Raw genomic sequence first — 23,533 nt, 5'->3', positions numbered from 1 at the left:
AATAATACATTTTAATGTACGCCACTGAAGTAGAGTAGCTTTTATCATTGTTGTTTTGACTGTTTTTATCTGTAGTAGTATTATCACCGTCACTATATACTGTCAAAGTTACTAATTAAACTTCTACGTCGAGGTGTCTGAAGTGGTAGGTATTCTGAACCAGATTCAATTACGAATGGCTCAGATTTGCTGCTCAACGAACCATCACAATCACTCATTTTAATATTAGATAATTATAATAATAATTAACAAAATTATGTAAATCTGATGATTTTGGCTACTGTAGTATAATGAGCCCAAAGTTTTTGAAAATTAGATGCCTGACCCTTGATTTTACGCATAAAGCATAAACATCACATTAACCAATCTCACCTCGACTTTTAAACAGGGGGTTCCCCTTTAATAAACGAATTTTAAACGGGGGTTCCCCTTTTGTCAAGATATCAAGAAATTTCAAGATTTCTTGAATCAAGACAAGAAATCAACTCTCAAGGAATGGTCAAGACAAGATTTTTTTTAATTCTTGAAAATATTTCAAGACAAGACAAGAAATTGCTTGTCAAGACAAGATTTCTTGTCTTGCCGATCTCTACTGGTAGTCAGGTTTATAATGATTTTCTTAGCCGCGTATGGTACAGATTACCCAAACCAAACCAAGCCACTTTTCCTCTCGCCAGCTCGTGCGTCACCGCCGTCATTCAAGGCCATGTGTCACGGCCTTGAATTTTTATTCCCAACGTGCGTAAAGAAGTTTCACTACAATAATAGAGCGCACATTTGCACCTATTTTATTAGGTACTTTTGTTTTTAATGCGCCGCAAGAACAGTGCAAGAACACTGTTTGGTATATTTTACAGGTATATTTTACGCCAATATTCTGACTCGAAAGTCTATAACAGCTTAGCATTTCGAATAAAAAAGCCTATATTATTCCGTTTGTTTTAAAGTAGCTAAAATCCAACTTTATTATACAGTCATGTCGTATCTGCGAGGGGACTAAGGACTAAGGTACGCTTCAGATTGCTAAACCCACCTTAATTTCTAAAGTTTCGAATTTCTTATTGTGTTCGAGCGGGTGCAACAGCTGAAATTTCTCGTCTACAATGGCTTCAGGATACAATAAAACTTTAAACATTTTCGGTAGCTTAAACGGAAGATTGGCAAGACGAGATTTGAAAAGGTCCCTACTTCATTTTAGACAGAATATAACAATGTATTGTATTAAGACCGGTTTTTGAACCAAAATTTAACTAACTAGATCACTAATGAGATGAATTTTAGAAAACACTTCATTAACTTATATCAAGAAACTTATATCAAGATGAATCTTAATTTTCTTATATCGGAATTTCTATACATACCAAAAAACACGATATTTGCACCAGCTGTCATTTGATTGGGCTATGCTTTATTATAAGTTCTTTGCATTAGAAAAAAACTCTATATACGTAACTTAATAACTAAGACTTCAAAAGCTCAATATTTTTGTAGATAGGAATGTCACTTTAATGACAAACATATAATAATAAAGCGAAAGACAAATAATAAGTTTATAATGAAATAAAAGAAAATTTCTGTATATACTGGGTATAGCAAGTGACTAAAAACATACAGGGTCCGGTAATAGTGCGTCGGGCATCTGTAGCTCCTGGAATAAAAAACTTGGGAAACCAAACCAAACCAAACCAAACCAACAGGTACGGTAGGCTATTAAGATCGACAAAAAAAAAGTTTTTTTAATTTCACTCAAAATAAGTTATTTGGGTCATAAATGACCTAAATACAAAATGTGTCTATCTGTCCGTCTGTAACACGATAACTCAAAAACCGCTAAACCGATTTTAACCAAATTTGGCACACAAATACTGGGGCACCCGAGAATCTGGTCAGTTTTTTGAAAGGGGTTAAACATTTTAAAAAATTGTAACTCCAAAATTACAGTAGCTAGCGAAACGCGGTTTTCAATTTAAGATTAGGAATAATATTTGCAACAAAATTTGTAATAGCATCAAAATCAGTCAAAGTCGCAGCTTTTGAGATATTCTGTGTTTCCGTAGTCCGTTTTTGAGAAAATCCGTGGAGAGAACTCCAAACTCCCATCGGACGCGACCCCAGGTGGCGGATAGGGGAAATACCCGCGGACCAAAATTGGAAAAATTCCTTTACTTTGAAACTAAAAGAACTGCAGCCTACCAACTTTTTATTAACATATTTTAGTATGGGCGGCTATACGTGCCTCTCGGCGCCAAATTTTTATTGTAGGAACTATTGTCGGACCCTGTTTAATTGAATAAAAGCTGTGTTAATTTATAGGTAATCAATAGGAAATAAAAATAGGAAAAATTGAGTATAAAATACTAGATGTACTATTCGAAAATAATCGATATTATTGCAAAAATAAAAATATGTTCAGGGTGGTCGAAATTGGTCTGTTTTAACAGAGAAAACATATTTCCTGACTAGATAGAGCAAAACCAACATAGATGTCATGGGCTCGATTTCTGAGACATGTTTAATAGCGTAAACCACTTGTTGATATTTTCACTGCCAACTGAGATACAGGGTCTTTTTGAATTTCTTGACATTTTGAAAATTGCCTATAACTTTTTTATTTCGCGGAATAATAAAATTTTGTAAAAACGTTCTTAAGGCACTTTTTTAAGCACAATTCAGTGGCGTGGTCAGTTTTTTTCTATACTTGCTCTTTTTGTCAGAAATGATAATAAATATAATTTTTTCAAAGGAAATCATAGTTGGCTATGAACTTAAAAAAATGGTGGCGTTTAATCCTTTCCAACGATATAAAGTTATGAGTATCTATTTCCAAGAATGAGAGACATATTAGAAGACTACACGGAAAAACGGACTAAGTAAAAAAAAATTGAAATTGAGATAACACTGCCATCTTATGCCCATCAAGTGTCCGTTCCAAAATAGGAATAATGTATAACACTGAAATAATTATCTATAGGGGTCGTCATTTTCTTGACAACTTCTTGATCTTGTCTTGATTTCAAGACAAGATCAAGACAAGAAATGATTTTTGGTTTTCAAGACAAGACAAGAAATTACTTCTCAAGATCAAGATTTCTTGACAAGAAATCAAGAAAATCTTGAAATTTCTTGAAAATATAAGATAAAAAAGGAATACTCATTTACTTAGGTACTTGTATATTATATTATGAATATCCATTAATTGATGGATAAAAAAATTATTAAGCAAAAAATATTTGGACGAAGCGGCACTTTGACGGATGTCCAAAGTTGGCATACTGTGGGCCAAATTAAATTAGAACCTTTTTTAATGCCTAATATTTTTTTAATTTTTAAATGTTTTTTTATAATTTTTTAGATATGTTATGGTCTACGATATTAGAATAAAAAAAACTTTGCAAAGCGGGTCTACTTCAGTGGCATACAGACTTTTTGAATTAACGTAAAAGTTTTAAAATAAAAAAAAAATAATACATTTTAATGTACGCCACTGAAGTAGAGTAGCTTTTATCATTGTTGTGTTTTGACTGTTTTTATCTGTAGTAATATTATCACCGTCACTACTGCCAAAGTCACTAATTAAACTTCTACGTCCAGGTTCTGAGGTGGTAGGTATTCTGAACCAGATTCAATTACGAATGGCTTAGATTTGCTGCTCAATGAACCATCACAGTCACTCATTTTAATGTTAGATAATAATAATAATAATTAACACAATTATGTAAATCTGATGATATTGGCTACTGTAGTATAATGAACCCAAAGTTTTTGAATTTTTTGAAAATTAGATGCTTGACCCTCGATTTTACGCATACATTAACCAATCTCACCGCGACTTTTAAACAGGGGGTTCTTCTTTAATAAACGAATTTTAAACGGGGATTCCCCTTTTGTCAAGATATCAAGAAATTTCAAGATTTCTTGAATCAAGACAAGAAATCAACTCTCATGAAATGGCCAAGACAAGATTTTTTTTAATTCTTGAAAATATTTCAAGACAAGGCAAGAAATTGCTTGTCAATACATTTCTTGTCTTGCCGATCCCTAATTATCTAAGTCCACTAAAATCAGCGATTAAAATATTAATACTTTGGAAAAGCGATCTAAGTCCACGTGAATTCACGGAAGACCGATCCAAGTCCATATTTCACGTTTTTAAACATATCAACGCATACAAAACGAATAAAAAGAGCTATATATTCAGCACCACAACAATTTTATATGAGCAGTTACAATTTTTGAAAAAGTTCGTAGATGAATCTCTGCAAGAGTACTACACAAATCTGCCTTGTGCGTCAAACAATGCTCATCTAAACGATGCAGATATGGTGAGTAATATCAATTAATCTATATTGTTTTTATTTCTGCCTAAGAAAAGAAGTCTGATTATCTGAGATGTCTATTGTGTCACTAGTTTTAAATTCAAAGAAATTAAATTCTGGAAATGTTCTAGTGGAACCATAAGAGAACTGTCTAGTAGTGTAGTTTAATTTTATCAGAAACAAATCTCTGGCCATTCCTAAGTAAAAAAATAATCTAATGATAATAATATTAATAAAAAAATAATAATAAAAATAAGAAATAAATAAAAAAATATTAAGAAAATATAATAACAATATTAATAATAAAAATGAGAATAAAAACATATTTTTCTCTTTATTCCAGCACGAGTAATCCTCAGAGCAACCACATACAGAACTATTCCATATGGACTTGGATCACTTTTCCATTGAACCAAGCGAATACGAGTTTTATTCTATCTAACAAATTTGCTACAAATTATTTTTCTTTGATTTGTCTGTTAATCAGTTAATGTCTATACATATAACTATTGATAAAAACTTCTTACGATTCGCTACATTTTATTATTTCTTTTCCTTTAGTCTTTAAAGTTTCAAAATCATTTATCTCAAAAGTAAGAAAATGTGACTTAGATCGTTTTTTCCCTGTAGTCTTCATTAGGTTTTTTATCTTTATATCGAAGCGGACCTTGATTTTGTGTTGACCTATTTGCTAGATATTTTTTAACACAATTTATATTCTATATTATTATTTATCTGCATAATTAAAGACTTTTGAAAAGGTAAATTAACATTCTATTTTAGTATTAGTAATTACAATTGAAGTCGATACAATAAACAAAGAACAAAACTAAAAAAAACGTAGTTTTTGAGTGACATATAGTTTTCTAAAGAAAAACTCAAAGATGTTCAAACAGCACCTCCTTGTTGAATACACAATAAACATCTTTAGAGCATAGAGTTACAGCGATTTATTAGGCGAACTGGTGTAATAAGTCCAAAAACTTGCCTAGTAGCCTTCTAGTGATAAAAAATAATTAGGCAACTAGGAGAAAAAAAACCGACTACGTCACTGAATTGTGCTTAAAAAAGTGCCTTAAGAACGTTTTTACAAAATTTTATTATTCCGCGAAATACTAAAGTTACGGGCAATTTTCCAAATGGTAAAAAATTCAAAAAGACCCCGTATTTCAGTTGGCAGTAAAAACATCAACAGGCGGTTTACGCCATTAAACGTGTCTCAGAAATCGAGCCCATCACATCTATGTCGGTTTTGCTCTATCTAGTCAGGAAATAGGTTTACTTTGTTAAAACAGACCAATTTCGACCACCCTGTACTGTAGAGAATCGAAACACTTTTTGTAGCCCTAATTTGTGATGAACCAAAAGCCGTCAAAAACATTTCCAAGACTTTTTCATAAACTGAAAAAGAAGAAAAACGTAAACATAGGTTTGCTGTACTTCGTTATTCCTTCTGCTTTGTGTTTGTACACACACAAAGGAGAGTGTGACCTTCCTGAACCTTTTTCTAAACAGCTTTTGCCACGGCTACGGTCAGCTTTTGTACCTTTTAGCTCGGGTAGTGCCTCCCGTAATGCCGTCTAATAGAATAATAAATTCTGTTTTTAACACATGAAAACACACTTTTGTATCCGGCGTAACGGAATGATCTTAAATTGAAAGAAACTTCAGCTGTTGCTCCCCGTTAAAAAGACATTTCGACATTGGCACATTAAAAGGGAAGACAGTGTCGTCGGGGAATTAAATCTATATTATTCTCAGAGTTTCTACAGGGTGTTCATTATTCCGGGAAAAAATTACATTAAATTTCTTTTCTATTTCAGACTTTTACTTCAAGTACACTCTTAAAAAATTTTGATGTACCTATTTAATTTTTTGGAAGTTTTATCTCGAGTTTTATAATAATACTAGCGTGTACCCGCGAATTCATTCGCGTCGAATTTATCATTTGTAATGGTGATGATAAAGCAAAGCAAGAATTTCCATTAACATACAAACTGGATAAAATTTTCTCACATTTATGACAGCAAGAGAAAAAAACAATATGGCGATATTATTATACAGGGTGTTTCAAAACAAATGCGAAAAACTTTAGAGGGTGATTCCTTGTTCAAAATAAAGGGCAGTTTGCTTTATACACGGTGGGTCAAACACACTTTCAGGTAATTTTTTTACTTTTTTAAAATGAGTGGAAGGGGTTGAAATAAACTACCCCTATCATTCTTGTTAACGAAATTTAAAGAAAAATCTTATCAAACACATGCAAATGCTTTAATTTGGATAGTTTAGTTTGTTTAGAAATTTTTTTACCTCTTGTATTTTTTGATAAAACTCACCGATTGGAAATTAAAAAATTAAATGTAAAGCATTACATGTCAGGACAAAACATTTTTTAGATTAAAATCTAGTGATAATAACGATAATAATAATCATCTAGATAATAACCTATTGCAGTAGAGTAATGTCAAATAAAATAATATTAGAAACATCCTAAAAAGTAACAGCGGCCGACTAGATTTTTTCCTAAAAAAATTACGGCAGCCCACTAGATTCTTTATCAGAAAATATTTTTTGTCCTGACATGTAATGCTTTACATTTTATTTTTTAATTTCAAATCGGTGAGTTTTATCAAAAAAATACAAGAGATAAAAAAGTTTCTAAACAAACTAAACTACCCAAATTAATTTTTTGCATGTGTTTGATAAGATTTTTCTTTAAATTTCGTTAACAAGAATGATAGGGGTAGTTTATTTCAACCCCTTCCATTCATTTTAAAAAATTTAAAAAATTACCAGAAAGGGTGTTTTGATAACAGCAATGCTTCCATAAAATTTCATTAGTCTATCTCTTTTCGTTTTCAAGATAAAAATAAAAACATTATTTTTCCGCCATCTTTGTACCGCAATATCTCCCTAATGGTTGACTTTTGACCCAACGTTTATGAAGCAAACTACCCTTTATTTTGAACAAGGAATCACCCCCTGAAGTTTTTCGCATTTGTTTTGAAACACCCTAACTTGGTAATAATTGAGGGGTAGTTTCATCTCGTTGGAATTTGACTTTCAAAAAATCCGTTTGTCAAAAATAAGCTTTTTATGTCAAGCAGTTTAAGCAGAATCGTGTTTAATCAATTCCCCAACTTTTTGGAACACCCTGTATGATTTTTTAAAAAATTTCAAAATATGTAAAAAGACAAAATAAATTATGCGTTTTCCCGAAAAACTAACCGTTTTTTAAATAACAAATATTGTAATATTTGAGGGGCGTTTTCACCCTCTTGGAATTTGAGATTCGAGAAACTCTTCCTTATCGAACCTCTACACCCCACAGTCAATCCGTTTGCCAAAAATCAGCTTTGCACGTCAAGCAGTTTAAGCAGAATCGTGATTACCCAATGGTCATATTTTATGAAACACCCTGTATAAATTTTTAAAAAATCTTAAAATATGTAAAACAACAAAATAAAATATACGTGCTTAAGAGTTTTTCCGAAAAACTCACCGCTTTTTAATAAAAAATATTCTAATATTTGGGGGGTGGTTTCACCCTCTTAGAATTCGAATTTCGCAAAATCCCTTATTATCGAACCTCTACACCCTAAAGTCAATCCGTTTTCCAAAAATCAGCTTTTTACGTCAAGCTCTTTAAGCAGAATCATGATTACTCAATGGTCATATTTTATGAAACACCCTGTATACATTTTTAAAAAATCTTAAAATATGTAAAAAAATAAAATAAAATATACGTGTTTAAGCGTTTTTTCGGAAACTTGACCGTTTTTTAAATAAAAAATATTGTAATATTTGAGGGGTGGTTTCACCCCCTTGGTTCAATTCAAATTCGGTAGAATTTATTCAACAAAAGTTTTCAAACAGACCGTATCCTTTTTCTACTTGTAAGTCACGCATTAAGTCTGAACCTCTATATCGGCTCCTACTTTAAAAAGCGATGTCATCCACCAGCGGCGACGCCTTCTGGTCTTTTTCTTGATACGTTCTTCATATATTATAACGTAAGCTGCACTAGCAATTGCAATTAAATCTTCATCTGATGACATGATGAATCTAAACTAAGTACAAGTTGTTCAGACTAGCAACTAGAAGCGACTGGGGGCGAACAGCGAACAGAGAAAAAGTAATTCATACAAAATCACCGCACGTGTGCGGATTTGGTCGAACGTATGCGTTCGCTAAGTGTGTACGCGGCTTTACGTTTAGTGGTTTGTGCAGGATCGTGATTAATCAGTGAGTCAGTCATTTAAGTATTTTATATATTAGTATAAATTGTGTTCCAGTGGATCGATTTTGGATGATCTTTTAAGCAATTTGTAGCTAAATTATTTGACTTTTTAGTGTCTCTTTCTAAATTAAAAATGAAGGTTCTCATCTCTCAATTATACGAGGGAACACAAAAGGTTGTTATTTTGATGAAAGTGTGGAACACCCTGTGGAATATGTTAAAAAAGCAAGGAACTAAACAATAATTTTATCATCTAGGTACGTCTTTGCTCGATAGTTTGTTTTTTGAGTCATCTCATTAGCTTTATTTTTATTGGAGATATTCGTCTTTGAATAAGACAGTAACGATAAAAAAATAAGACATAACGATAAAAAAATTTGATAGCACTTTACCAATCCCGGTACTGAAAGTACCGGGAATTCCCGGGTCTGTCGGTACGTTCGGGACTGGGTAATAATAATTAAACATATTTTTTGCTACGTGCGAAAGACTTTTCATACTTTCTAGCGGTCGAAATCAAACTCTTCTAATAAGTAGTGTTGTTCTTACTTCTGAAGTTATTTGTTGTGTTTCTATAATGTTTATTAGCAATAATTGCTGAAGTTTAAATATGTTAATTTATTATTTAATATAAAATTGTTAAATGTATTAGTTATGTTTTTTGTGTTATATTTTTATAGGCATTTGCATCTTTAATTGAAAAATTTAAGTTTTTTTTTCAAATTTAGTTAAATTGATTTCGGGGTTGGTTGATGTTTGATGTAATTTTTAAGCTACCTATGTGTGTTCGTTTTTTTTCGCTTGTGTTTAATATTTGTGTCCATTTTTACTTTCTCATGACTCATTTGATATTATTTTCATTTGAAACTAAATTTTTTTATCAGTTTTACTTTTGAGAACCATTTTTTGCTTTCTAACTGACGAACTCCACAATCATTGAACGAAAATATTTTAGTACGGTTCCGGAAACTCTAATTAATACTACCAATTAGGGTTCAGATCTTTTGGGCCATCACAGGATCGAGCCTCGGTAACTTTGATACCTTCTAGCGGTCGAAATCAAACTTTTCTAAATAAGTAATGATGCTGGTATAATATTTGTTATGCTTTAATAGATAGTTGCATTTTTAATTCAATATTTTAGTGCTTTTGTCTCAAATTCAGTTAAGTTGGTTTATGTGACATTTAAGTTAACTGTAGGTACTTTTCTTTTGCTTGTGTTCATGTTAATTTGCTCATGAGTGATTACTTCATAATTTGATATTATTTTCATTAAAAATCTCAATTTTTTATCCATTTTACTTTGAAAAACCATCCCTTGCTTTCGGATTGATGTACTGCATCACCACTGAACAAAAATTAGTCAGTACCAAAAGTACCAAAAAAAACGAGAAAGCCACGATTTCAATATTATTTTAACTCGATCAACAAGAACTGTAACCGGGACGGCGTGAAATACATAGCGAACATTTCTGATTTCTGCCGTATACATCGCTGCGGTCGGAATTTTTTGAAATGGACCCAAACCTATAACTGTCAGAAACGTCGTAGTTGTATACATCTGTGCAAATAAGGACAATGAAAGTCTGATATAAAATTTTTATTGTATGTTTGTGGAAATCAAGAATGAATGATAGAACTGAAAAAAAATAAACAACTATGTATTTTGAATTTTACACTTGACATTATATATCTTCGTAATTCCCCAAACAACCAATACTTCCTCTTTTTTTATAGCGCCGTACCAATATTTTACGATTTCCTCCACTGAAAACGAGCTCATCGTAAAGAACACAGGAGAGTTCAAAGAATAACAGTTAAAACACTTCAAGCATATCAGTTTCCAGCTAAGAGCTTCAGTTAATAATCATTTTTCACAGCCCATAGTAAGTAATTACGTAATCTAATACTTATTTACATACAAAGAAACAATAAGTTTACTTAAATAAAATTAATTATTAGAAACTCTCTGTAATTTTTTTGACATTTTATAATCAAACAATAGACAAAAGATCTGTAGTTCATAATGTAATTTTATTCTGTTTTGAATTAATGCTCTATGGAATAATTATTTGAATAAATATTTGTGATATTAAACACCTATAATAAACACATATCTATATATACACTATTTGCGTAATGAAAACTAACTGCAGCATAGGTATTAATTTAAATTGAAATTATATTTTATTAAAATTCAATAATAACTTTGGATTATTTAATTAAAACATCCCCTGACGGTACAGCAATAGTACAAACAACATTATTTAGTTCAATTGAATTATGTATAGATGTATTTAAACAAATTTTAAAATACTTAATTGGCAAAAGATATAAATAAATTTACATTATTTTGAATGTGCAAAAAATCTCATTGCCTATTTAAAAAAACGACATCAGAATAAGCGTAGAAATCCAAAAATGTACAACTTTCAGAAACCCCTCCAAGAATTGGAACAGAGAAACGTTTGCTAAGCAGGTAAAAGACTATACCATAACGTGGTATACTGATGCTTCCAAAACCAAAGCCGGAACAGACATAGGAATATTTGGGCCGAAAACTAAATACGCCGACCCAATGGGTACCTACTAGAGATGAGCAAGAAATCGCAAACTGCGATTCAATTGAATCGGTTTTAAAATCGTAATCGCAACCTGCGATTCTCATAGGAAACTGCGATTGCGATTTCATCTATTTGGGAGTTTCAATTTTGGCAACCAGTATTACCTTAACTGCGATTTGCGATTTTGCTACGATTGTGATTTTCTAAACTGGGACCGTGATTTCTACCTGCGAGTTTGAATTTTTAGGAGTTGCGATTTGCGATATTGTTGCGAATGTAATTTTGTGGTCTATTGAAGCATTTTATAGTAAACTGCGTTTGAATTTTCTCTCTGATATTATTTATTTATTGAGAAGTTATTATTTTCTAGGGCCACGATCATAATATACCGGGTGTTTCTCAAGAGTGGTTCACCCCTATAACTTTTTTATTTTTTCTGATAAAAAAAAACGAGATTTGGTATTTTAGTATATGGCATAAATTAGGATTGAATATTCAATTGTAAGTAAAGTATTAGTCACTTTCTGTTTCACCGAACAGCTTTTGATTTTTAAATGACACATAACACCCTCGGTACTTTTTTTCTATATTCGATGACACTCTGACTAGAATGGCATATCATATGGGAACTTTTGACATTTTCGCTTAAAAAGTCGTATTTTAAATTTCAATCTAGAATGCCATGGCTGTGTTAAAACACTTATTTTAATCAAGATGTCTTGGAAAAATAGATTTGATCGCCAATTGTTTTTCGCGACTTGTCCTGGCCAGTTAAAAGATGCCCAAATCGTATTTTTAATAATATCTCAATTTTTTTTCAAATGGAACGAGGGTGGCTCATTAATTGGCATATTTAGAAAAAGCATTTTTTTACTAATAATTTGGTTTGGTAAATATCTCGGTAAATATTAAAATCTCAATTGCAGGTGATAGTCGCTGCGATTTAAAAGTCGCAATGGCAGTTTTAATTGCTATTGGAGAATGACAGTTTAGCTTATCTCCAGTACCTACCCCAGCATCCTTCTTAGCAACTTATTTTAGCATTGCAGCAACTTATCTTAAACAGGAACTATCGGAAACAATAAATAGTCATCTTAGACGATAGTCAAGCAGCATTAAAAGCAATGAATTCAGTAACCATCATTCGAACTTGGTCAAAGAATGCCTAGAGATTATTGAAAGCCGTATTTGAAACTGTAACATGCGGTTCAGAACGACAATTTGTGCTTTTCCCAAATATGTTAATGAGCCACCTTTGTTCCATTTAAAACAATTGGAATATGATTTGAGCATCTTTTAACCGGCCAGGACAAGACACGACAAAGATTAGACGATCAAAACTATTTTTCAAGGTTCCTTGATTAAAAATTACTGTTTTTAACACAGCCATGGCACTCTAGATTGAAATGTAAAATACGATTTGTTTTAAGCGAAAATGTCAAAAGTTGACATATGATATGCCATTCATTTTCGTTCGAATAAAGTGAAACATACCGAGGGTGTCATTTAAAAATCAAAAGTTGTAGTCATTTCCGGTGAAACGGGAAGTGACCAAAAATAATTGAATGCATCAATCAATCTTAATTTACTTAAATTATCATATACTAACATACCAAATCTCGTTCGTTTTATCTGAAAAAATCTTTTTTGTATTAACTTTTTTGGAGATATTCATTTTCTTTACGGAATCAAAAAGGCTGAGAACTCCAGCTTTTATTACTTCTATCCACACCTAGTAACAAACTTTTGTTTGATCAATTGAAGTTTTCAACAAGAAACTTTTCTGGTTATTGCGAACAAAAAAGTAATCTAGTTTACGAACATGTAGAGTTTTGTTAGCTTAACAGAAAAGGTTGTTTAGTTCAAAAACAAGATGTTTTTCGCCATATTTGAAGTTTCAATTGTGGATAGGTTTGAATTGTAGCTAAATTTTTATAAAATATTTCGTTTTATGATCGAAATATTGTAGGTATTTTGAAGACTTGCATTATTAAAGAAACTGTTTTTCTGGTTGAGCTAGTGTACAGGGTTGGTTTGGCTAGTATAGCTAGTATACAGGGTTGGTTGTACAAGATGTTGTTTTTAAAGCACATACATAAAGCTTATAAACCGAGTTATAGATTTACTATACGAAGTAACTGAAACTTAACGAGGATTATCTCGAGAGTTACATCACAGAGAACATATAATCTTTATTTATTATATGTTCTTTTTATGAGTATAATATGTTCTCTGTGGTTACATGCTATATGTAGGGTTACCAACCGTCCTCTATCCCAGAGGACAGTCCTTCCTCTTTTTGATCACTGTCCTTTTCTTTCGCGTATTGAAAAAGTCCTATTTGTTACACGCCAACTCAAAATCTAAAAATTCCATTTTCACACTATTCGTCTATTACCGCAATACTTTAAAAATTGTTAATCTGTGCCTTTAAGCACACTTGTTTGTATAGAAAAGAAAATGAAGAGAATGTGGAAGAAGTGTGGAAGCGATAAACACGTTTAACTATTTTATTTATTTATGTTTATTTACTGTTAGCTTATGTTTTGAAAAAAAAGTTTTGTTGAAAATGGTTTGTTTTATTTTAACAAGTTTTGAGTATAAATCGTCCTATTGCTGCCAAAAATCACTAACATTTTTCCGAAACAACCAAATTCAATCACTAACTGTATTTTGAAGCGGAGAATCGATTGAAAAGTCATTAGCTACGATTTCTGGCTATTTATGTTTTATTTTAATACCGAATAGTTAGTAACTATAACATCTTTATGCAATGCAATTCATCTTTAAACGGGTTTTATGTTAAAAGTAATAAAAAGTAAGTTAGTGACTTTTGGCAGCAACGGCAATGGGACAAAATATTTTTAAGAAAGTAAGAAAGACAATCAATCGCATACCGTTGGCAAATTATTGGTAAACTAGACATTTGGGCCAGGTTTCAAAAAATGTTTCGCCTGTGCCTCTTTTTTACCCTCTCGTCCTCAATCTTTAGCCGACCATACCAATAGGTATGGTAGTCTAGTAAGATCGGCAAAAACAAAGTTTTTTTAATTTCACTCAAAATGAGTTATGGGTCATAAATGACCTAAATACAAAATATTTTCATGATGTCTGTCTGTCTGTCCGTCTGTAACACGATAACTCAAAAACCGCTGAACCGATTTTAACCAAATTTGGCACAAAAATACTGTAGCACCCGAGAATCTGGCCATTAAATTTTGGTGGGGGTGGGGGTTGGTAAGGGGGTATGGGAGGGGGTTAAAAAATTTAAAAAATAATAGTAAACTCCAAAATTACAGTAGCTAGCGAAACGCGGTTTTCAAATTAAGATTAGGAATAATATTTGCCACAAAATTTGTAATAACATCAAAATCAGTCAAATTCGCAGTTTTTCAGATATTAACATATTTTAGTATGGGCGGCTATACGTGCCTCCCGGCGCCTATTTTTTATTTTGAAAGTTGGCAATTTTGAATTTAGTTTTAGTGGCATTTTTTTGGAACATAAATAAGATTAAAAAGGTATTTTGTTTTTGAAATAATCCCAAAAACATTTTTTTTATATAATACAGTTTTGAACGGGATGTGCGATATATCAAATATCGAGACAAATAAAATTGTGTCCAAATAGGTGTCTAAAAATTATGATCTTCGCAAATCCAAGTTTTTCCGAAGTTTTACTTTGGTTTTACTAATGTTTTTGAAATAGAGGGCGCACAAATTATGTTTTTGATATTTTGCATATTTCTTTCACTGCACTGTCATGCAGTTAGTATTATTATTAAGCGATTTTTTCAATTTTTACTTAAGTGTTTGATCCTCGCTTTGGTCTAAAGTTATGCATTATTATTATTTGAATTATTTCATACCGAGTTTCATACTTTATTATTTAATGTTTATACCTATCTACTGAATGTTGTAATGAATATAGTTTCTTTACCGTTGAAGCTAATTGTAATAGCTTTTGCTATAAAATATATTTTTTCCCGGTATCTACCATATCTGGCAGTAGTCAACAACCTTTTGGTCTTAGAAATTATATATTTTTTTGGTTATAGAATAGGTAGGTACCTATAGTACTAGACATATTGGTAGGCTCTTTCCGAGGCTCTTTCTAAAGAATTGAATTTAAACGAGAGTACCTAACTTATTAAATGTAATTCCAGTGCCTTCGTACTATCGCAATCCTCTACGAACACGACAAATTATATTCTTTCATAGACGGTGGTACTACAGTCGGTGGTGGTACCAGCTTGAAGTACTTCTTAGGTATATTTTCAAAATTTATAACATTTTTAAAATATTTTTATACGTCGGTAAACCAAAACTAATCGCGATATAGGTACAGGGTGAGTCTTAAATAAGTGCAAATATTCTTAGGTCTGGTAGATCTCGATACAAGAAACACCGTTAACCGTTTTTCGAATAAGCCCAAAATCCGAGGAAAATCATTTTTTTGCTTAAATTTTGAGAACCACTAATTTTTTTGGGGGTTTTCTTTTTTGTAAATTTAATCTACTTATGTTGCCATATTATCAAGAAATTATGCTTTTTAACTAAAAACTAAAATTTCCAAAAAAAAATTTCAAATTTTCAATTTTTTCTTGGGCAAAAGAACTCATAATGGTGTTTCTGGAATCTTATTTAAGATTCACCTTGTATATTGTAAATAAAAAAAGGTACCAACAAATGTTACAGTGCTTGATAATCAAGTACCTAGTCCCTACTAGAAGTAGTATTAATATTAACTTCTTCGGCATTTCTTCCGTAATTATGACTTCATCAACAACGGAATATTTTAAACATCCTCAAAGTCAGTGTCTTACCGTAATAACTCCCCGATGACCCTCCGGCATCCACCGCACCGAACCACCACAATCCTAAGATAAAACACGTCCAAAACTGTTGTCGCTCCATCGTATCTCCCTCAAAAAGAACAAACAATAACAACAAAATACCGAAAATTCACTCTCAAACTCGCACAAACAAAAAGGCAAAAATTTCACAGCAGTGGCACACCATCGCGTCGAGGACCGTCAATTCCGCGACTTCGTAAAGCGTCCCGACGCGTCAAAAAATCGACGTCGAACATACGGGCATCTCGACGGTCGTTTTTGAACTGCGAGCGCGGCGCGCGCTTGCGATTCTAGCGGCTGGATACGTACCTGGCTTAACGGGGCGGCATTGCCACGTTGTGACGTTTGGCAGAAGGTACGGGGAGATTTATGTGATAATTTAATTGTAATAATTCTTTTGGTACCATGTTATATATTGTGGTAGTTTCTGTTGTTAGTTTTTGTAAAAGTTTTTTTGGGTTCCCTTGTCTGTTCTGATGTCTGATTTTCTTCTAGTTTCATAAGTGTGTATTTGTTTGTTAATTTTTAAAGAAATATTTGTTTTTATTAACTTATTTTTGATTTTGTGTAGAAGTAATATATTATGATATTTTATTAATTGTCTCATGTTTAGTTCTTCTGTATTTTGATATACTTTTTCTGTTGGTGTTAGTTTATCTAGGTCAAATATTATTCTTAGTATTTTATTTTGTTGTCTTTGTAGCATGTTAAGGTTTTTTCTGTTGTATTACTCCACGTATTAATTAAATATTAATTAATAAAAAAATAAAAAAATAAAACGCCAGCTTAAAACTTAAAAATAACGCGCTAAAACTTAAAAATATAATACCAGATATGAAGAAACCAATATATCATGCATTATTTTCAAATGTGAGTTTTAGGAGTGTGACTATTGTTCTGGCGTTTTCTTTTCTTGCCACCTCTACTATTCATATATTCTTTATACTAACAGTTTATTTGAACAACTTTTTTTTATTTTTTCAACTTTATTTGAAAATAATGCATGATATATTGGTTTATTCATAGCTGGTATTATATTTTTAAATTTTAGGAGTGTGGCTGTTGTTCTGGTGTTTTCTTTTTTTAGTCTGTTTATATGCGTGTCCTATTTTAACTTGTTATGAATTTAAGTCCGACGTAATTGACTTGAGATACTTCTTTTATATTTCAAGTCATATGTATATACAGCTGAGCTCGCGCCCCAATTTTTCAGGAAAGCGTCTATTATTTTATTCAATGCCGATAATAAAGTAATTGGTTTATAATTTTGTGTTTGGTTCTTTTAGCCTTTTTTGTATAATAATATAGGGATTATTGTGGATTGTTTTAGATATTGTGGGTATATTTCTGAATTTAATATGTTATTTGTTAGTTTTAGGAGTATTGGTATTAAAGTCTTCTTGTTATCTTTATATTATTTCTTATTTTATCAAATCCTGGTACTTTATTTCGTTTTAGATCATTAATAATTTGTTTCATTTTTTCTTCTTTTATTTGTTTATTGTAGCATTTGCCGTAAGTTTTCTTAGTAGTTCTTGTTTTAGATATTCCTTTGCTTTTTGGTATTTGTTCTTCAGCTAATCTTTGCCCTACTGTAGTAAGATAGTTATTTAATTAATTTGCTATAATTTCTGGAATAGTATTATTTATTCCATCATTTTTGGTAATTTCTTTAATAGTATTGACATTTTTATTGGGGTGTATTTGCTTGTTAATGAATTCTCAAGTTTTTCTGCTGTCATTTTTATTATCATTAAATTTTCTTCTGAAATATTGTTTTTTCGTCATTTTTATAAGGGCTAATGTATTGTTTTTGTTCAATATATTTTCTTTTTAGGAGTTCGTTATTTGGGTGTTTTCGGTGTTTCTTATAAAGTTTAATTTTTTTTCTTATTTCTTTTATAATATTTTGATTTATCCAAGGACAATCATCTTTTCTTTTTATTCTAATAATGTTCATATTCCGGTCTATAATTTTTTCTATACTTTTTGACAGTTCTTCATAAGATTTAATTTCACCGGAGATCATTTTGTCTATTTTTTGAATATTTTGTTTTATTATTTCAAATTGTGTATATTTATGTAGGTCCATTGGTTATTTTTGATTCTAATGCTGCTTTAATTAAATAATTGTGATCGGATATATTAGAGGAGATAATGTGCATTTTAATGGACTTATCATTAATATTTGCAATAACATGATCAAGTATTGATTTGTTAGAATGTCAATTGTAAAGAGTGTATGCTCATATTATATGTTTTCTCCTTATTCAGGATTTTGTAGTTTCGATCTCGATATAATATGTTGAAGTAGTTGTTGTCAATCAGAGATATATTTTAGTATGTGTTTTGATCTATTGGAAGATCTTATATTATAAAATTTTGAGGAGTAAATTCTAAATCTCAGCCAGATTTTTCTTTATCCCCTTTCAATACCCAAGCAGTGTCTGTTTATTCTTCTCTTTATTAACTTTCTTATATAGAAATATAATTGTCATCCGTTGTTAAAGGAAAGTAGGGTTCGTGAGTAATGTTATTGGCATTATACCGTATGATCGAATAAAAACGGCGTCAGCGATAGCTATGAAATTAAGATCGCTGTCATTTTATATGTAAAATTATATGGGAAATATCATCGATCGTCATTTCATAGCCATCGCTGACGCAGTTTTTATTCAATCATACGGTATAATGGTGTTAAATAATAAATAAAAAATAAATGCATAGGTTGCAAAGAAATTTTAATATTGACGTGAAATGCTCTTGCATTATTATGGTTAAAAACAACAAAATTAGCACCAGGGGTACTAAATAAAAATTAAATTATATTGATTTGGACAAAATAAAATAAAACACTACAATTAGAGAATAAATAATTTCTAATTACGAAAACTGCAATTCAATGTTGTCAAATTGTACAATTCCGCCCCATTTCTGCCGACTTAACGAAATTAAATGCCAATGTTTTGGAATTGATTTTGAGTTGTCGGAAAGCGAGTTAGGACCGGGTCGAGGGCGTCGCTGGTGTTTTTTTATTTTATTTTTTGCTCGTTTCGCCCTTAGGGGTGGCTGGCTTTGTCTCCCTATTTTTTCGTGTGCCGTGTCGCACCCGGATTGAATTGTCTTTTAATTTCTATCGTTCGGGGTGACGCTGCGTACGGCGACCGGGATTAATGTTGGGTGATGTTTTGAAATATTCAAAGCCCCAACGCGTGGATTGTTTTTGGATAATCCTTATGGCCATCGGGATAGAATTATTCAGTATAGATAATCCTAATTACTTTTTTTTCTGACTGGAAAAACAAGGATTTAACAAACAATTTATTATATCTTTATATAGAACTAGCGTGTACCAGCGACTTCGTTCGCGTCGAATTAATCATTTGTAATGGTGATGATAAAGCAAAGCAAGAATTTCCATTAACATACAAACTGGATAAAATTTTCTCACATTTATGTCAGCATGAGAAAAAACAATATGGCGATATTATTATATAACTTGGTAATATTTGTGGGGTAGTTTCATCTCGTTGGAATTTGACTTTCGACTTTTGACTTTTTTGCACAAAAATAAGCTTTTTACTTTTTTAGTAGGTTAAGCAGAATCGTGGTTAAGAAATTACCCAGCTTTTTGGAACACCCTGTATGATTTTTAAAAACATTTCAAAATATGTAAAAAACAAATAAATTATGCTTGTCCAAGCGTTTTCTCAAAAGACTAACAGTTTTTTAAATAAGAAATATTGTAATATTTGAGGGGCGTTTTCACCCTCTTGGAATTTGAGATTCGAGAAACCCCTCCTTACCGAACCTCTACACCCCACAGTCAATCCGTTTGCCAAAAATCAGCTTTAAACGTCAAGCAGTTTAAGCAGAATCGTGATTACTCAATGGTCATATTTTATGAAACACGCTGTATAAATTTATAAAAAATCTTAAAATATGTAAAACAACAAAATAAAATATTCGTGTTTAAGAGTTTTTGTGAAAAACTCACCGGTTTTTAAATAAAAAATATTTTAATATTTGAGGGATAGTTTCACCCCCTTAGAATTCGAGTTTCGAAAAATCCCTTCTTATCGAACCTCTACACCCTAAAGTCAATCTGATTTCCGAAAATCAGCTTTTTACGTCAAGCACTTTAAGCAGGATCAATGACCAGATTTTTCGAAACACCCTGTATATATTTTTAAAAAATCTTAAAATATGTAAAAAAAACAAAATAAAATATACGTGTTTAAGCGTTTTTCGGAAACTTTTTCGTTTTTAAATAAAAAGTATTGTAATATTTGAGGGGTGGTTTCACCCTCTTGGAACTGGAATTTCGAAAAATCCCTTCTTATCGAACCTCTATACTCTAGAATCAACCTGTATACCAAAATTGAGCTTCTTACGTTGAGTGGTTTGAGCAGGATCGTGATTAATCAGTATATCAGTCACTTAAGGATTTTATATATTAGTATAGATTAGTACGTTGATATTAGCATATTTAGAAAAAATTATAAAAATTTTGATATGTTGAGGTTATACGTACTAAAAGGAGACTTTTTAAATCAAAAGAGTTCCTAACTGTAAAGTGTAAGCTTCACCCCAAAAACCACCCCCAATACGCACTGCGGTGGTTTTTCTCGTTTTTCTCGAAAACCATTAGTCGCACAGAAAATTTTATTCTTATCAAAAATCTTCCTTACAAAAATTTTCTACAAAAAAGGTTCTATTTATTATTTATCTTTATCCAATGCATTTCGAGCAATAACCGTTTGAAAAATGGAGTACAAAAAAAATACAGGTCGCCTTTCAAATTATAGACTCCCAAGGTATTTTAACGTGCTAAATATACAAGCAACAGATATAATACTGTATAATATAAACAAAACATTGCCTATTCCACTAAACTAACATTCATACTTTCATCTCCATATTGTCATCGTCTATAGTTTCTAGAATGTATTCGAACAACTTTGCCCACGACAGGTTCCGCACATAGTTGTACATTTCATGCCGGCTTTAATGCAACTGCATCTTTTTACACAATCCTGTTTGCTGATGTTCAAATTATTCGTACCGTCATCCAAATATCTGAGAAAAATGAACAAGTTCTAGTCGTTGGACAAGATGTCGATCTTGTTGTTTTATTAGCAGCACTTTCCCCCGATGAAAAAGACATTCTTTTTCTGAAAGAAGCCCTAGGTAATGTGAAACAACGAATGTATAGTTCAAGAGACTTGCAATCATCCAGTATTATACGTAATTCAAAAAAATCAATTTTGTTTATTCACGCTATTAGCGGGCGTGACACAACATCAGGATTTTTTGGAAAAGGAAAACAACAACACGTACAAATATTTAATAAAGAAAAAGACCTTCATAGTATCGTCGATATTTTTAACAACGCAAAGTCAACACCTGAAGAAATTGAAAAAGCTGGAGAGACCTTTATACTGAAACTATACAAACTTCAATCATCTGAAGGGAGCCTTGGTGAGCAATGATACGTTTGTTTCAATAAGTTAGTTGGTCAAGCAAACAGCACGGTACTTTTATCAAAATTGCCTCCCACATCTGCTGCAGCTAGGTAACATTCCCGGAGAACATATCTTCAAGTACAAATATGGTAAGAACAACCTATAAAATCCGACCAGTGGGGCTGGAAGAAAATCAACAACACCCTGTCACCTTTATATACAACAGAATCGCCCGCTCCTGCTTCAATTTTGTCATTAATAACGTGCAACTGCAAATAAGATTGTGTAAAAAGATGCAGTTGCATTAAAGCCGGCATGAAATGTATAACTATGTGCGGAACCTGTCGTGGGCAAAATTGTTCGAATGAGCACATTCTAGAAACTATAGACGATGACAATATGTAGATGAAAGTATGAATGTTAGTTTAGTGGAATTGGCAATGTTTTTTTATATATTATACAGTATTATATCTGTTGCCTGTATATTTAGCACGTTAAATACCTTAGGAGACTATAATTTGAAAGGCGACCTGTATTTTTTTGTACTCCATTTTTCAAACGGTTATTGCTCGAAATGCATTGGATAAATATAAATAATGGATAGAACCTTTTTTGTAGCAAATTTTATAAGGAATATTTTCGGTAAGTATAAAATTTTAGTTTTTTCCGTGTAACAAATAGTTTTTACGCTCAAAGATTTTTTTTTACCTGTAACATATAGTTTTATACGCGTAAAAAATAGTTTTTTACGTGTAACAAAAAATAGCTCTATACGCGCTTTTCGTTACTACTAGTTCGTGTGTCACGGTTGCCTTGAATGTTTACTCCCAGTGCGCGTAAAGAAGTATTGCTTCAAAATTAAAAACAGAAACTGAAACAAAAACTTTTAAAACTGCGTTGGTATATTGTAATATCTAAAACGCTACTAAAAGCGGCCCATACATTCTCAAACAAATTGCGCAACGAAGCGATGCGCAACGCGTTGCACAACTGATTCAGCGGTCCATACACTATCAAACAAGTTGCGCAACAAAGCGATGCGCAACGTTCCGTTGCATAACTGCCTTACCCATGCACTTAGTAAAATTTTGATCAAACTTTTTATTAAAAGTTGTGCATTGTTTGAGAAACAATCATGCCATTGCGTCAATTATTATCGTATATACCCTAGATGATGTCGATGATACCAAAAAACGAAAAAGAAAACAAAGAATTTAGATGAAAGAACTAAAATATTGCACAACGAAGCGCAACACACACGTACACTACACAACGCGTTGCGCAAACAGTCCTGTTTAACAAAAGAATTCAAATATTCTTGAAACTCATCAAACAATTGCGCAACGCATCAAACACTATCATACATTGGCAACTCGTTGCGCAACAGCCTGCGTTGCGCAATTTGTTTGATAATGTATGGGTCGCTCGTTTCAACCTACACGAAGACAATTTTATTCTCAGTAGTTCATTATTCGTACTTAGGTACGTACAGGGTATCCCATTTTCGTGTGCATGTTTTGCAGGGTTTCTCGTTTTGTGTAGCGTTACAATGATACGGTTTTCATATAACTATGCCACTTTTTTTTATGAAACTAAAGCTGCTAACACAGATTATTTGTCCTATCTCTCTTGGTTCCTGAAATACGACGCGAATTGTTGCATTTTTTGACTCCCCTCGTATCTCGGTTCCTTATAACTTATCGAAAACGTGAAAATTGAGTCCCATAGAGTTTTTCACGTAGAATTCAGTGATCTAACGAGTTTTTCTCTGGGAACTGTCAATCTTGAAATAGGACCCAAATTGGGCCCAAACTTACATTGAATATTTGTAAACAAGCAAATCGCTTGACATTTTAAGTTGTATTCTTTATTCCAGTTAATGTTTTATTACCATTCTCTGAACTTAGCCTTATAGCAGAGTTTATAGAATTAAAATTATGGTTAGAATCTACTGATTTTAAATGTTTAGTTTTATCTATTGATAATTTGTCAGAACATAAAGCATCTATCATCTGGCATCTATACCTAGTAAAATTATGAAACATTTTTGTACAACTAAAATATTGAATACAGCTAAGCTAGTTCTAATAACA

General features: G+C 31.8%; 1 protein-coding gene across 1 annotated transcript in view; it reads right to left on the bottom strand.

The window, feature by feature from the left end:
* The window catches only part of LOC115888343 (roundabout homolog 2-like), a 291,181-nt gene extending 274,934 nt beyond the window's left edge, over positions 1 to 16,247 (bottom strand). Inside the window, exon 1 of the mRNA XM_030908048.1 lies at positions 15,946 to 16,247. Within this exon, the coding sequence (XP_030763908.1) occupies positions 15,946 to 16,036 (91 nt within the window). The 5' untranslated portion in view covers positions 16,037 to 16,247. The remainder of the gene's footprint in view (positions 1 to 15,945) is intronic.
* Between the last annotated feature and the right edge of the window lie 7,286 nt (positions 16,248 to 23,533).

Source organism: Sitophilus oryzae, unplaced genomic scaffold (genome assembly GCF_002938485.1).
Source record: "Sitophilus oryzae breed Bouriz unplaced genomic scaffold, Soryzae_2.0 scaffold_732_pilon_pilon, whole genome shotgun sequence".
In the NCBI taxonomy this organism is placed as follows: Eukaryota; Metazoa; Arthropoda; class Insecta; order Coleoptera; family Curculionidae; genus Sitophilus; species Sitophilus oryzae.
Note: the sequence above shows the minus strand (reverse complement) of the source record. Positions and strands in the feature narration are given on the sequence as shown.